Source organism: Dryobates pubescens, chromosome 13, assembly GCF_014839835.1.
Source record: "Dryobates pubescens isolate bDryPub1 chromosome 13, bDryPub1.pri, whole genome shotgun sequence".
NCBI lineage: Eukaryota > Metazoa > Chordata > Aves > Piciformes > Picidae > Dryobates > Dryobates pubescens.
Window position 1 is genome coordinate 29,869,579 of NC_071624.1, and position 14,882 is coordinate 29,884,460.

General features: G+C 46.1%; 1 protein-coding gene across 1 annotated transcript in view; it reads left to right on the top strand.

The window, feature by feature from the left end:
- Positions 1-12,442, top strand: part of PPM1E (protein phosphatase, Mg2+/Mn2+ dependent 1E) — a 64,036-nt gene extending 51,594 nt beyond the window's left edge. Inside the window, exons 2-7 of the mRNA XM_054166207.1 lie at positions 2,238-2,353; positions 7,222-7,421; positions 9,174-9,362; positions 10,110-10,253; positions 10,571-10,664; positions 10,944-12,442. Coding sequence (XP_054022182.1) covers positions 2,238-2,353; positions 7,222-7,421; positions 9,174-9,362; positions 10,110-10,253; positions 10,571-10,664; positions 10,944-12,013 — 1,813 coding nt within the window. The 3' untranslated portion in view covers positions 12,014-12,442. The remainder of the gene's footprint in view (positions 1-2,237; positions 2,354-7,221; positions 7,422-9,173; positions 9,363-10,109; positions 10,254-10,570; positions 10,665-10,943) is intronic.
- Positions 12,443-14,882: the final 2,440 nt, after the last annotated feature.

Sequence of the window (14,882 nt, forward strand, 5' to 3'; positions counted from 1 at the left end):
ATTTTTTTCTCTGCTGTTTAGGTTTTGAATCTTATTTTAGCAACTGTTGTTGCCTCAGCTCTCAACCAGGTTCCCTCTCTGCCCATCAGCAGATGTTCCCGAGGGGTTGTTTATAGTGACACAAACCAAGCTTGGTTTTCCTACGACGTTTCAGCACAGAGCTGGTGAGGGTGAGCCTTGGGCTGGGAGGCGGGCTGAGATTCCTGCAGGTGCCAGCACATCCCATTACAGTCGTGCCCAAAGTGAGCTCTGTCTGCCTCCTGTTTATAAATGCTTTCAGCATGGGTTCTTCTGCTGTGAGTTATTTAGGCTAAACTTTCATCTTTCCTTGCATTTTTTCCCAGTGTTGCTAACTGCTGGCATCATTATCCTGTCCCAGGCACCATCATCTCTCGCTTTTGTTGTAATGTGTTGTAATGCGTTTAGCAGGAACAGTACCCAGCTCTGGAGTGCTGGAGCTAAGAATAGAGAAACCTGCTCTTTGTGAGCTAAATAAAGGTGGACAGGATGAGGCAGAGAATCAGCTTCTGCACACACCAGAAGCAAAGGAGGTCCCGGTGCCTTTTCCTGGTGCTGATCGCTCTCGGCACTGGGCAGTGCTGTATGTAAATAGGATCAGAGCGGCTGTGTTGTGCTGGGAAGAGGCAGCCCTAGGACAGCTGATTTCCTCCAGCAGTCAAGCTTCATTAGCGCCTGCCTGGCTGAGGCCCGAGGTGCTGCGTGAGCGGAATGCTCAGCTGCTAGCTCTAGGAAATGCTCTTACTGATGGTGCCCTGCGAACAGCCCTCTGCGTAACTCCAAGGGGCAGAGCTTGCCTCGTGGCAGTGTCTCCCTGTTTGTTGCTCATCTGAGGTTTAAATAATTTATAGATCTGTTGAATGGTAAATAATGAGGGTCAGAGGACTTCTTTTGTGTACATTATCACTTATGTAATCTCCCTCTTTTTAGCAGCATTTGGTAGCAAGAATATGGAAAACTTTAGAGGAAAATGGCTTTTCAAAAAACCCCCACATGTGCCAAATCTGTTGGGTTTGGGGTGGGGTTTTTTTGTTTGTTTGTTATTTTCTTCTGGAATTCAGATTTCATTGCTGAAGCCATGACATGTGGGACAGTCTGGGATGGCAGTTGGCTTTTCTGGGCAGTGAACCAAATGGGAACGCCAGTGATGGTTGCCATGTGCTTCTCAGGCTCCAGAACGAAGCCTGAGGAGTCTGGCTCGGTGTCTAGAAGTTTCCCTGCTCTGGATCTGGTTGGATTGATGCTTCTAGGCTAATGTCTCCTCTCCAGCCATGCCAAAAGCCTATGAACAGGCTTACTGGGTTTAAGCAGAGGAAATAGCTTAAGGAAGTGTATAGGCTCATTGCCTCTTCCCGGCACTAGCTGTTGCAGGATTATGTTGTTGATGGACAGTTTCTGAGACTGAAATGAGCTGCTGTGCCTCTGCACAATCCTGCAGTGGCAGACAGGTTCCATGGAGGACATTTTTACTCCTGATGATAGCTGTGGAAACCAAAAGTTTCAGGCTGTGTCAGCAAGAGACACCTGGAGAAGTTAAGGTAAACCAATGGGAAATACAAAGTCGTGCATAAATTAAGAGGTATTAAACTCCTCTTGAATGAGAAAATGTGCATTAAAGTGGCCTTGGTTTGCTATAGATTAATTAACCTTGGGAGATATGAGGCTTAATTAAGCTAGAGTGAGTTAAACCCACTTCATTCTTGATAGAGATCATTCATGAGGGAGCTTTTCCACCTTAGCACATCAACGTCACACCTCCTATGGGTTTGCCTTAACTTTCAGTCCCTTGGTGGGGTTTTGGACACTTTGAAGTCTGAAGACTCCTCTTATCCTTTGGAATCCTGACTTGAGTTCGTAGGAGAAACTGGACAGAATGAGCTTAAGATAAAAGAGCATCATGCACAGGTAGAAAACGCTGGGCAAGGGCTGCATGGCAGCCTCTGCATGGGGGTTCAGCTCTGAAAAGCATTTAAGTAGATGTTATGAAATGGAACATTAAAACCTAGGGCAAGTAAGAGTGAAACAGTTACTAAAATCCTTTTGGTGAGTTTGGGGGCTTGCTGTGCAGGGTTGTGGTGCTGGCCTGCAAAGAAGAAAGGGAAGTTTTACCAGTGCTGGTTCAAATTCCTGGTTTTCTTTGTAGAAAAGTAGTTCTGTGTTTCCCTACCTTGCTAAATCGGATTCAAATCTTCTTGTGTTTGTATTTTTTTCTTTTCCAGTAACTGCCCTTCATTTTTGGCTGCTGCTTTAGCTAGAGCAACTTCAGATGAAGTCCTTCAGAGTGATCTTTCAGCACTTTACTTACCAAAGCCGGACAATGCGGATGGGATCATACGTAAGTACCTCTGCAGGTGGTGAGGCAGAGTTTGACACAGTGAGGGTCTTTCACTGATACTGGAGCACTCTGCAGACAATGCCTCGATTTTTAAGATCAGCATTAACCTAGTGGTCCATCTAGTCTGACCACTTGAATGGTGCTAGATTTTCCTCAAATTAGTTCCTTCTACCAGCTAACTAAGCAAAGTTGGGCTGGATTCCTTCTAAAGGAATTCCAAATACTGATGTAAAAAAACCAAACAATAATGAAGACTTCACCAGCACTCCTGGTAGAGCTAGTGGCTAATTTCTTAGTCAGAGCTTTCCCACCTTGTCTTGTTTCAACTTTTACTGTTGAATTCTTTCTCTATTTTTAAATGTCATTCTCTGGTTATTTGTACTTCATCAAATTTTTGCTCTTCAAGACCAGGTGGAAATCACTCCTTTCCTTTAAGTGCACCTTCATTAGACTGTACCTGGTGGCTCTGAATTTCTTTGTAAGCACACAGGCTGTGTGGTCCTGCTGCTTGCTGGCAAGTGCCAGTTATCCTCCTTCATCCTTAGAGCAAAGTCAAATATATGTGGGAGGAGTGAATTTAATTCTGAATTATTTCATTCAGTACAGTTTTCACTGCAGCTTTGATTTTTTTTTTCACATAGTCTTAGCAAAGGATAGTATAAAACCATTTTAAACTTAAAAGGGCAGTTTCCTTTCTCCATTTTTCTGTGTTGGCTAACAAGAGTTTCACAGCACCCAGCCCAAAGCCATGCACCCTAAATCATTTCAGGATTCTGCTGGCCTAAATACCCTAAACAAGTTCCTGGGGTGCTGATTACCATAAAGAAGAGTGGTTTTGACATGTGTTGAGAGGAATTCTGTCATTTGATCTTGAAAATGCAGTCACCAAACCACTCTGTCCATTCCCTTTTTTGTCCATTCTCTCCTTTTTTGATTAAAAAGAGATAAGTAAATTATTCTGGGGATGAGTAGGATACATCCATCTGGCTCTTCAAGAGGGAAGGTTCTGCTGTGTTTCTTCTCAGAGGCCTTTGGAAACCTGAGAAACAGAAGAACATGCTATGAGTCCCCTTTCTGTAGGTATTGCTGCCTCCTCCTGCTGAGCAGGTAAATGGAATAGATTTGTCATTGTTCTGGCTGAGCAGCCTTCATTAATTCAAATTGAGATCTCTGAGACTTGCATAAATATTTGACAGTCTCCAAGGAAATGTTGACTAAGCCTCCACACAGAATATCTGAAGAGTTCAACAATGAAAGGAAACTGGAAAAAAAAAACCCAAAAACCACAACAAAAAAACCCCCACTACAAACCCCTCACAGCTCAGAAACTGCTATTTAAATAAATCTAAATCTATAATAGACAAACATAGATTAGTAAGTGTGCAGGGTATAGCAGGCACTAAAAATACAGCTCCAGCTGCAGTGTGTTGAGGTGAACTGTCATAATGAAGGTATTGAAAGGAAACTATCTCTTTAGAGATTCATTGTCAAGTGTTAAAATATGAATCTAAAGGGGGGGAAGGAAGAGAGAGAGCATCTTTTGGACCCTACTAAAGCAATGATTTCATCTGAATACTGCAATTTCCAGCAGTGTACCATAAATGATAGTATTTGGAGCATTAGCTCCAAAGGTTTGGCTAAGAAAACCATAACAACATTCATGGAGGACTGGAGGAGATTTCACTGCAAAAGGTCAGCAGCTCCCCTCTAACTTTCTTAGTAGGAGTCCTTTGATAAACCTGGAATGGTTACTCAGAGGAGAGCTGTGACTCATGAATGCCCTAATGGGTACCATAGAGGGAGACTTTCATGCTTTGAAAGAAAACTAAAGGAACTGTAACAGGTGAAGAAAATGGGATTTCTACATCTTGAAGCTTTGTGCTCAGAGTTCACTGTTTATCCTCATGATGCTCAGGCTGCTGCAGAATGTGAAACCAAGCTGAATTTAGCTGCCTGGGTTTGATATCTATGGTTTTGATAAATCCATGTCTCCTTTTTTATGAACCCAGAAAGATTTTATTTTTTTTTTCTCTCTGCATAATACAAGGAGATATTTACCTCATTTGCCTCAAGTTTGGATTTGCTAGAAGAAAAGAAAAAGTATTCCAGACTTCCTTAGTGGCACATTTCACTCTGAAAATTGCAGTGTGACAAATCATGTTGTGTACTTAGGAGTGGTAAAAGCAGTTACTGGTGTGCTGGTGGAAAGGAAATTAGAAGCCTTGTGAAAGAAGAATGATAACCTTGAAAGAAGGAAACATTATTTGAGTCCAGGAATGCAGGAATGCAAGAATGGGGCCCTGTTATATTCTTGATCATATGTCCTTGGACATGAAGGGCAGAATCTAAGAGTCACAACCCATGACTGATTCTGCTTCTCCAGCTGCACTGGAAAGGGGCAAGAGAGCTTTTGAGAGAACTGACAGACACTTGATTTCCTTTTAAGTTAAGTTAAGAATGTTTAGTTTCCAGATATTATTACTAAGGAACCATCAAAGGAGACTGGATAGTTGGAGACTTTAGATGGTGGAGGCATCTAAAATATCCAGCAGACTTCCCAAAGTAAAACACAAAGTTCCATTATTCACTCTTTCCAGGTACTAGGAAACACAAAGAGGTCATTGATTAGTTGCAAACTGGACTTCTTAGATGAGGAAAATCCTTGGTCATTGGCTTGGTGACATGTCTGCAAGCCTGGGTACTGATCCTTGTTGTCACACTGTCTTTCAAGAAAGGGCTTAAAATGGAGGTTCTAAAAGCAGAATCTGAGAACTGCTTTTCTTTCTAGACTGATTTTGCCCTAAGAGAAGTCTTTAGGAACAGTAAGGCCTGAGCTGGATTTCCCACTAGCTGTGGTACAGCTAAGCTCTACTTCCAATGCTGGGGACTTTGGAGCAGCAGGAGGGAAATTAAATTCCCTGTGACACAACTGCAGTGACAGCTGAGTCAGCTCTGGCTCAGCGCTGCAACATTAACAATTGATGAGTAATTTACAGCTGTGAGGGGGTGGTTTAACTGTTGTGGGCCTTTCTCCTCTTTTAACCTCAAGAGCAATTACTGGTGATGCTGACACTACCCCTGCTCCCTGTTGGGGAAGGGTGTTTTGTGTCTCAGCTCAGCCAATGGGTTTCCTCCCTTCCACCTTCGGAGGGGATGCTCTGAAGTGTTAAGAGCCAGGTGACACTGAAATGATGCCACTTCCCTTCATGTATGCCCAGTGGAAAGACATGGAAGAGCATCTCTGTGGGGTTCACCTCTGGAAAATATCATCTGGACATGTCAGGCTGTAAATTGTGTTCCCTCTTCGAATATGTTACCCAGCAAAGAGATTTCTGGTGGCACCGTGGACAGCAGTACAGGGCTTGTGTTACATGGCAGTGCTGGGAGGACACAGGCATTCTGATTTCCACTGCTTGTTTTTAAAGCAGTGTGGTCAGGAAGCTAAGACTCCTTTGGATTACATATCTAGCTGATTTCCAGCTTAATGGCTGCTCTTGCAGATCAAGCTTGAACCAACTCATAATCAGCAGAACTGGGAATATATGTTGCTCCTAAAGATTTCGTCCCCCCTGATTGCTATAGGCAACATCTTGTGTAGACTGAGTACAGAAATTACTAAATCCTGCTTCTAGGTTCTTCACAGAACTTCCATGAGCTGGGAGATGCTGTAACTCTCCCCTCTTCTCCCTGCATCTGAGCCATTCCTCCTGCAGGAATGATTGACACTCATGGATTGCTGCCGTTTAGCTTTGAAGATCTCTGGCTTTGGTGAATGGTTGTGAACAAAGAGACTTTGATGTGTTCAGCTCTGATGCTTACTTCCAGTTTTCCTCCCCAGAATTTCAGAACAATTGTCAAGTGTCCAAGTTTTCACATTTTCAAATCCCTGTTCCTCAGGAGTGACAGTTCAGCATTTCCTTAAATTTAAGACCTTTATGGTTTTCTCATTTGCTCATGCAGATGTCTTTGACACACCATCTAGGCAGGAATCTGCATATGGTGTTAGGGAACAAATAAGGTACCTGAGTGGGTGCACAACTGAATGGGTGCACCCTGAGATTGTCTTGGAGTAATGGGGCTTACAAGAAAGCCAGGGAGGACTTTATGCAAGGGCTTGTAGTGAGAGGACAAGAGGGAATGGACTGAAGCTTGAGGAGGGGAGGTGTAGACTGGAGATCAGGAAGAAATTCTTGACAGGGAGGGTGCTGAGACACTGGAACAGGTTGCCCTGGGAGGTCCTTTCCCTGGAGGTGTTCAAGGCCATGTTGGATGAGGTCTTGAGCAACCTGGGCTAGTGGAAGGTGTCCCTGCCCATGGCAGGGGGTTGGAACTTGGTGATCCTTAAGGTCCCTTCCAACATTCTATGAATCTATGAGTGCTGCTAATTTCTGTAGATCATTTACCACTATATGCAGCAAGGGTTTGTCTAAACCCAATACATCACTGTAACGGACTGAGGCTTTGGTGTGTGGGGCTCTATGCCATGACAAAGCCCCTTCCAGAGCCACCCTGGCACGGCTGCTGCACCACCCTGTGCAGAGCCACCCGGGAGATCAAATGCTGAGGGAAATGTACTGGCTGTTCATTTTATTTCTGATGTTGCAAATGAGTTCCCCAAAGGCAAGGGGAATGTTTAAGTTAAAAAGACAAACAAACAATGAGCTGCCTACTGATGAATGCTGATTATGGTGAATTTTGCTTCCACTTTTTATGCATCAGAGCCCAGAATTTCCCCACTGACATCCATTTCAGCTGCTTGGCTAAAGTGGTTTTGTTTCATCTTTGTAATGTATGCAAGGAAAAAAAAACCCCAAATTCTCCCTTAATAACACTCTCAGCCTTTCATTTGTGGTTTTTGCCTTCCCCAGAGATCGAGACAGTGAAGTTAGCCCGCTTGGTTTTTAGCAAGCTGCATGAGATCTGCAGCAACTGGGTGAAAGATTTTCCACTCCAGCCAAAGCCTCACCGCTACTACGAGACCTCCATCCACGCCATCAAGAACATGCGCCGCAAGATGGAAGACAAGCACGTCTGCATCCCAGACTTCAACATGCTCTTCAACCTGGAGGTAAACAGAGATCATGTGGGAGATGGCTACATATGCTAAAGACTGTTCCCATTCTTGGGGAACCTAGGCAGTCTGCCACTGTGAAAATGAAAGCCATGCCCGTGATGGACCTGAGGAGGACTGGCAGTCAATGGCAAACCTGGTCCCAAGTTAGCAGAAGCGATATTGTGTAACCATAGCAGCAGTAGGACTTGCAGTTTCTGCATGGGACACAGAGAATAAAAGAGTAATTTCCACAGACTTCTGGTGAAATGTGACTTAACTGAACAAAGTTTGTGTCTGGCCCATCCTGGTGTAGCCACTCATGCCGTGGCTGAGGGGCTGACCTGCCATCGTGCAGGACACAGCCCTGCTTTTGCAAGTGGCAGCTGATGCCTTGTAGTACCCTGTGATAAATCAAGGCAGGAGCCTCTCTGGCTGAAGATGCCCAGGTGTAGAAGAGGCTTGCCTATGGAAATCATGAAGGGGTTCACCCTACAGTTCATCCCTGAAGCAGGTCATCTAGAGGGGTGGGTCTGTACTGCTTTCCAGATCTTTCTCTTGGGAGGAAGAACCTGAAAGCAAGAATAAGGAAAGAAAGCTTAAGAAAACTCCACCCAAACCACAAAACTTACAGGAGAATGGGGTGCAGTTCAGACCAGGATCCAGCAATAGGAGTAGTTTGATGGACCTGGGGCCAGATTTCCCTCCATTCATTTCTTTACCTGGCCATCAGTCAAACACCCACACTTGCCCTCCCTTCAGAGATAGAACTGGACCCTGAAGAATGGCAAATAGAGAAAAGTGGCAAGAATTTTACTTTTACATTAAATGGCTGCATAATTGATTCTGTATTGCACCCTGTCACTTTCATAACTGTCTTCTGGCCATCCACATTCTTGCCTTTAAATGATATTAATGCAAAGAGGCAAATGTTTCCTTTGCCTGTCAATTGTCAGCCTTCTTCTTCCAGTTTGTGCTGGAGCCCATGGCTTAGAGCTGACAAGGTACAAATATTCCAGTGCTGAGCTGGCTGTCAAGGTTGAATCGGTGCTGACAGTGGGTTGGTGTCTTCTGTGTGTGAACAGGCACAGGAGCTGATGTCTCCTGGCTCAGCATTGTTTCTCTGTAGGAACAGATAAGGGGAAGCTGAGAAAGCTGACGTGCAGAGGAGTGATTTTGCTCTGTTTGATTTGTGAATGCAATCACAATTATCTGATGAGAGACTGCATGCAGGTTTTTAAGCAATGGGGTTAACAAAGGTGATATGGATTAGACTAAAACCCCCAAAATAAGAGGAATGAAAGCAGGGGCAGGACTGGTTTCACACTTTAACTGTACTGGCATTTTATCCCTGGTGGATGCCAGTCTTGATGTAGACTCACAAAGTGCATTGGATGTTCTCTTCTCTCTGTGGTTTTTGCAGCCACAAAAGCCCTGCACAACTTGATGAATGTGGCACTTTCTATTTGAGCTGAGTGACTGAATTGTAACAAATGGGACATAAGGAGCACTGAGGGAGCCGCACAGGTGATCCTTGCAGGACATCTCTGGCAGTTTGCAGCTAGAATTCAACAGTGATGAGGTGGACATTTCCCACTGATATAAGTGAAGATGTTCTGAGTAGTTTGTTTTTCTAGTGGAGGCTCTGCCTCTTAAGTGCAATTTAATGAGGACACCACAAATCTCAAGCTGAAAAGTTTTAAGACAACCCAACTAGCTTCTTGCTTTGCTTTCTCCTGAGTTGTTTTCTCAATGTGTTTCTGTTGACAGGACCAAGAGGAGCAAGCTTATTTTGCGGTGTTTGATGGTCATGGGGGAGTGGATGCTGCCATCTATGCCTCCATCCATCTCCACGTGAACATGGTCCATCAGGAGATGTTTCAGCATGACCCAGCAGAAGCACTGTGCAGAGCTTTCCGGGTGACTGATGAGCGCTTTGTGCAGAAGGCAGCCAGAGAGGTGATTGGGTTACTTGGGCTTGACCCTGAGAGCATCCATCTGTAAATTCTGCCTTTGCCAGGGGGGCTGCTTCAAGTACTGGCTGAGCACAGGCCAGGGGTGAGCACAGAGCTGTCCCTGCACAGTCTGTAGAGCCAGGCTCACTGGTGGGGCTGCTTCATGTTCTGCGAAGGTGTCAGCCTCCACTCCTCACAGCATCCCCTTCATTTAGAGGGCTGCTGCTGCTATTCTTATGTTCACATGCTGCTAACTAGGTTTAGTCCCTGGGGTGGGGATTTTTGTCCTTATCTCTACAATGTACATTTTGCTTAGCTCCAGAAAGCAAGAATAAATGAATAGTCTGACTCCTAGGCCTCCTGAACTTTTGCAAGGGCTGAGTTAAGTGCAGGGAACTCAAGATGCTTACAAATAAACCTCCCCCCAGGATGATTATCTCTCTGTTTCTATCAACAAAGAGGAAAGTCACAACTAAAGCAGCCGCACAGCAGATCACTAGCAGAGCCCAGCTCCTGAAACCTGGTTCTGAGGCAAGGGGAGGCACAGCACAAAGTTGATCGCTTTTGTTCAGCCAGGTTGGCTCTGAGGGGCTGCTGCTGAACACAGCTGTAGCAAAGCACTGCCTGTTCCTCACTGGGAGCAGGCTGCATAGTGGAATGTCAGCATGTTCTGTCCTCAAGCAAGAAAATGCTTTGAAATGATTCTTATTTGCCTATTTAAACTGGGCTTGTTTTTTCCCTCTCTATCCAGAGTCTGCGTTGTGGAACCACTGGGGTGGTGACTTTCATCCGAGGAAATATGCTGCATGTGGCTTGGCTTGGGGACTCCCAGGTTATGCTTGTGAGGAGAGGCCAAGCTGTGGAACTGATGAAACCCCACAAACCAGACCGAGAGGTGAGGACGGCCTGTGCTAAATACAGCCAGGCAGTGTTTACCACTGAGGCTGGCAGGTATCGGCTCCATGTGGGACAGAGCTGAGACACTGAGCGCCGCCTTGCCAGTGTCTCCTGGAGCAGCAGCAGATGTCCCAGTTCCCTGGTTTGTTTGGAAGTTGGTGTGGATTTGTGTGCAAACACTCTATTCTCATCTGGTGGGGCCGCAGCCTCTGCCGGGCTGTGTTTGTGCAAGCACCAAATATTTACTGACTGCTGGGTGTGGGGTGGCAGAGCTGCACACTGTCCAAACAACTCCTGTCTTGCCTTGCTCCTCAGGACGAGAAGAAGCGGATTGAGGCCCTTGGTGGCTGTGTGGTCTGGTTTGGAGCCTGGAGGGTGAACGGGAGCCTGTCAGTCTCCAGGGCGATTGGTAAGAGTGGGCTTGGACTCCTTTCTCAGACTTGCTTTTCTGTTTAATTAAAACCCATCCTTTTCTAGTGATGAGAATTTGAAATACAGCTGAAGACAGACCCGTGAGTGATAGCTTCTATAGTCTTCCTCTACAGTTTGAGGGAATAATTTCCAAATAATTGCTTTAACTTGGGCTCAGAGTCACTGGCTCCACGCTGTGTTAATAAAAAGGCTTCTGGATGCGGCGGCCGCAAACCCACGGTCTCGTGTGTCGTGTCTGTGTGTTGTTTTCCCACAGGGGACGCTGAGCACAAGCCATACATCTGTGGGGATGCAGACTCTGCCTCCACTGTCCTAGATGGCTCTGAAGACTACCTCATTTTAGCTTGCGACGGCTTCTACGACACGGTCAACCCCGATGAGGCAGTCAAAGTGGTGGCTGACCATCTGAAGGAGAATAATGGCGACAGCAGCATGGTAGCACACAAATTGGTGGCATCTGCCCGGGATGCCGGTTCCAGCGACAACATCACTGTCATTGTGGTCTTTCTCAGGGACATGAACACGCCAGTCAGTGTCAGCGAGGAGGCAGAGTGGACCGAGAACTCTTTTCAAGGCGGGCAAGAAGACGGTGGAGAAGACAAGGAGAACCATGGAGACTGCAAACGACCGTGGCCCCAGCACCAGTGCTCAGCACCTGCAGACCTCGGGTATGAGGGACGAGTGGATTCCTTCACCGACAGAACTAGCTTAAGCATAGGCTCCAGCGTTAACCTGTTTGATGATCAAGGCTATTTAGACCTGACAAAGACAGAAACCAGTACACCTCAGAGTGCCAAACGCCTGCCACCAGCTCCAGCGTGTAGTCCTGGCATACCAAAGAGCCCAGCTTCGAGCGGCGGCCTAGCAGTGAAGAGCGAATCACCGGAGTGCACCCCATCATCCCTCTGTGGACCGAGCGAGCCCAGGGAGTACAATGCTCCTCAAGGTTTGGGTGCTGCAGGGCCGAACATCTACAGGGTGAAGGGTTTATCCCCCGTCCCCCTTGGGCTGGAAGATGAACTGTTCAACAACTTGGGAAAACGAGCTGCGCCCTTTCCCTTCCGGCTCTGTAATGGGAAGAGGAGACGAGGAGCCAGGCTCAAACCAAAGTTTCCCACACCGCTCCTGCCTCAGGAGCCTTCCCATATAGAAGGATCCAGCCTGTCCCTACCTGTCCGGGGCCGCAGTAGCAGGAGGTTGTCGCTAAGACACTCCCCGTGGCAGAGGCTGGCTGCTGGTAGTGCTTACAGCCAGAGCCTGGTTTCGATGCGAAAACAAAGTAATTGTATATCAGAGTCATACCTTCATCGATGCTGTCAGATGTAACCATCCCCTCGTGTCCCCTGCCAGACTCCCAGAGTAGACATTCCCCCAGTAACTCTGGCATCACCCGAAGGCGATCAAAGGTGGGCATTTCCGAACTGTGCTCCGGTCCCCTGCAAGGCTGCACCCTCGCGTGTGTACATAGACCTAGGAATTAACCAATGTAGTTGTTTCAGTCTCAATAAAGTTTGCTGGTGGTGCCACCCTGCACAATGCCACAGCCACCCGGCCGCCCGCACACACCAGTATCTAACCACATCCACCGGCGAGAGCCAGACAGCTGGGCCAGGTGAGCAGACCCCTGCCAGGGACCAGTCTGTGAAACACAGAAAGCTGAACCTGCCTGAGGCACATCCGTGGAGCAATAAAGAGAGATTCTGGGTTAGAACTGCCACATTTTTGTAGAGCGGGGGGGAAGTTTCTGTTGAAGTTGAGGTGTGTGGTGGGGGAGGGAGGGAGGGAAGGGAGGGTTGTGTTCTGCTTTCTGTTTATTTCAGGCGAGCATTAAGGTGAATTAGAAAATTTACATCACTTTTGCAGGTAGATGACTAAAAGCCATACAGGGTTTTACCAGGTAACTTAGGAATGGACAAACTGAGCTCCTGCTGCTCTGTTCTCAGACTCCAGTTGAGGTACAGACTCATCATTTACATTTTGGTTGGTTTGGTGGGGTTTTCTGTTGGTTAGTTTTGGGTTTTTTTTCATGTAACATAAAATGGGATATGAAGAAAACTTTTCTTTGTAGTTAAAACATTGATTTCCTATGGCTAGAGGTGCAGTGTAGGGAATTTGGTATCTTTCTGGTGCTTTTAGTGGCATTCTTCTCCTTTTTGTCAGTTTAGGGAACTGTTTTCAATTAGTTTTAATTGAAGATGATTGTGCTTAATGCTTTGAGCCAACCTCTTTCCACCGTGACTTCATCTCAGGTCTTAAAAGAACTCAATCTGTGGAGATGTTCAGTACAATACCACTGTCAGTCAACCAGGCAAATCAGAGAACTGCCTCCAGAGATAATGAGCAACTTGAATGAGCTGTTTGGTCTCAGTAATGACTCCTAGATGGCATTTCAGGTGAGGTTGCAGCAGGAAGGGTGATAGGATGCTGTCTACAGGCAGCCCTCCTGCTACAGTCTGGTGTTTCCCAGACTGTGCAGGGACAGCTGCCAGGCTGTGGAGCAACCCAGCATGGATAGGAGCCTCACAGATGGGGATGAGCAGTGGCTGCACTTGGGTTTAAGGGAGGGGGTAAATACTCACTGACAGGCCAGTGCCCTGCTGTGGTCAAACCTGGGTTCAGCGAGGAATGTCAGTTGCCCTTAACTTTTCATCAGCTGACTGGGAAACAAACAGGAGCCCCTGGCTCTTCCTTTCCCTGGAGGTGCTGCTCACCCCCTAGGGGAGCAGTTAATTGGGACTTAAGTAAGCGGAGGGTTGCCATCAGCTCCACTAAAGACACATCCTGCTACTATTCTTTGTCACAGCAAGACACTTGGAGGAGTGTGAATCGAGGCTTCGCAGGCGTTTCTTGTACAACTCGCATCCTTTCAGCAGTAGCAGTTTAATGCCAGTATTAGTAGTTAGCTAGAATTTGCAGAGTATTTTAATACTAAGTAGCCGGGAGATTGTTCCGCACGACAAGAGGGCAAGGCCTGGATCCTGCCTCTTTCCACTTCTTTGATGCACTATTTTAAAAGCAATCTGATGAACAGCAAAAGGCCTTGGCAGTAACCAGGAGCTGGAGCGTGGCTTTGGGTTCCTTTGATCTTTCCCAGCTTTTTTGTTAATCTTAACGGGATCATTTGGCTCTTATCTGTCATCTTCTTACGCCTTAGCTGTTGTCAACCTTCTCTTTAGCTGCAGCATATGTTCCAAGTCAGATTTACTGAGGAAATCTTTGAGGAACCATGGAATGATGAAATATGCAACTCCAGGGCATCGCTGCGGTGCCTTTGTTTTAAATAATGAGGCATCGAAAGTCCATCTTAGAGCTGACTGTCGTGCTTCGGGGAGAGAGAGAGAGAGAGAGAGAGAGAGAGAGAGAGAGAGAGAGAGAGAGGGGTGGTGTAAGTGCAATTCTTCCCACGAGTAAATTAGGATGAAAAGCAGTTGTGGATGGTAAAACTTCTTCCCAGTCTGCAGGAGCAGTTGGAGAGCACCGGACTGCGTGTCTGCTGGTTTGGGAAGGATGTAGCTTCTTAGGTGTGGACTCATAAATGACAACTCCACCACTCATGCCGTTTATCTTGCTAGGAGATAACAATCTACCATCGTAGTTGCAGTGTGGTCAGGTAAAAACAAACCCCATTGTGTAGATAGCAAGTGTTCATGTCATCACTAAATGCATATTTATAGAGTAGATAGGAACCATTTGTAAGGTAAGTCCTTTAAAGTTCTTCTAATATTACAAGTAGTGGTTATTGGTCTGATATATGCTGCTCTTGATCCTACACACTAGACAAAAAAAGCAGTGCTTTGTGAAATGCAGTGTTTGCTCTTAATGCCACTGGTGATAGGAAGTAGTTCTCTTCAGTTCCAACTCCTGTGCCCTTATTTGCTGCTTGCTGACGTAAGCAATAATCCCCCCTCTAACGGTATCTAAGTGTTGTGTATCTCGTACTTGGATTGTCTATCTGGTGACAAGTGTAAAAACTATTAGGCTAATATAAAGGTATCTAATTGTATTTATTAAGTGTTGATACTGAGAATTCAGTCTGTGACCTGTGTTTTTTTTGTATTTTTCTCGTGTATCTTAGTGGTGGTGAAATTTGTATGCCGAAATCTTTCCAATAAAGAGCTGAAGTATCCCTGTTCCGCGTTAACACAACCCGCATCAGTTTCAGTTTACCTGTGTGCAGATCTAGGAGGTAGGCAGT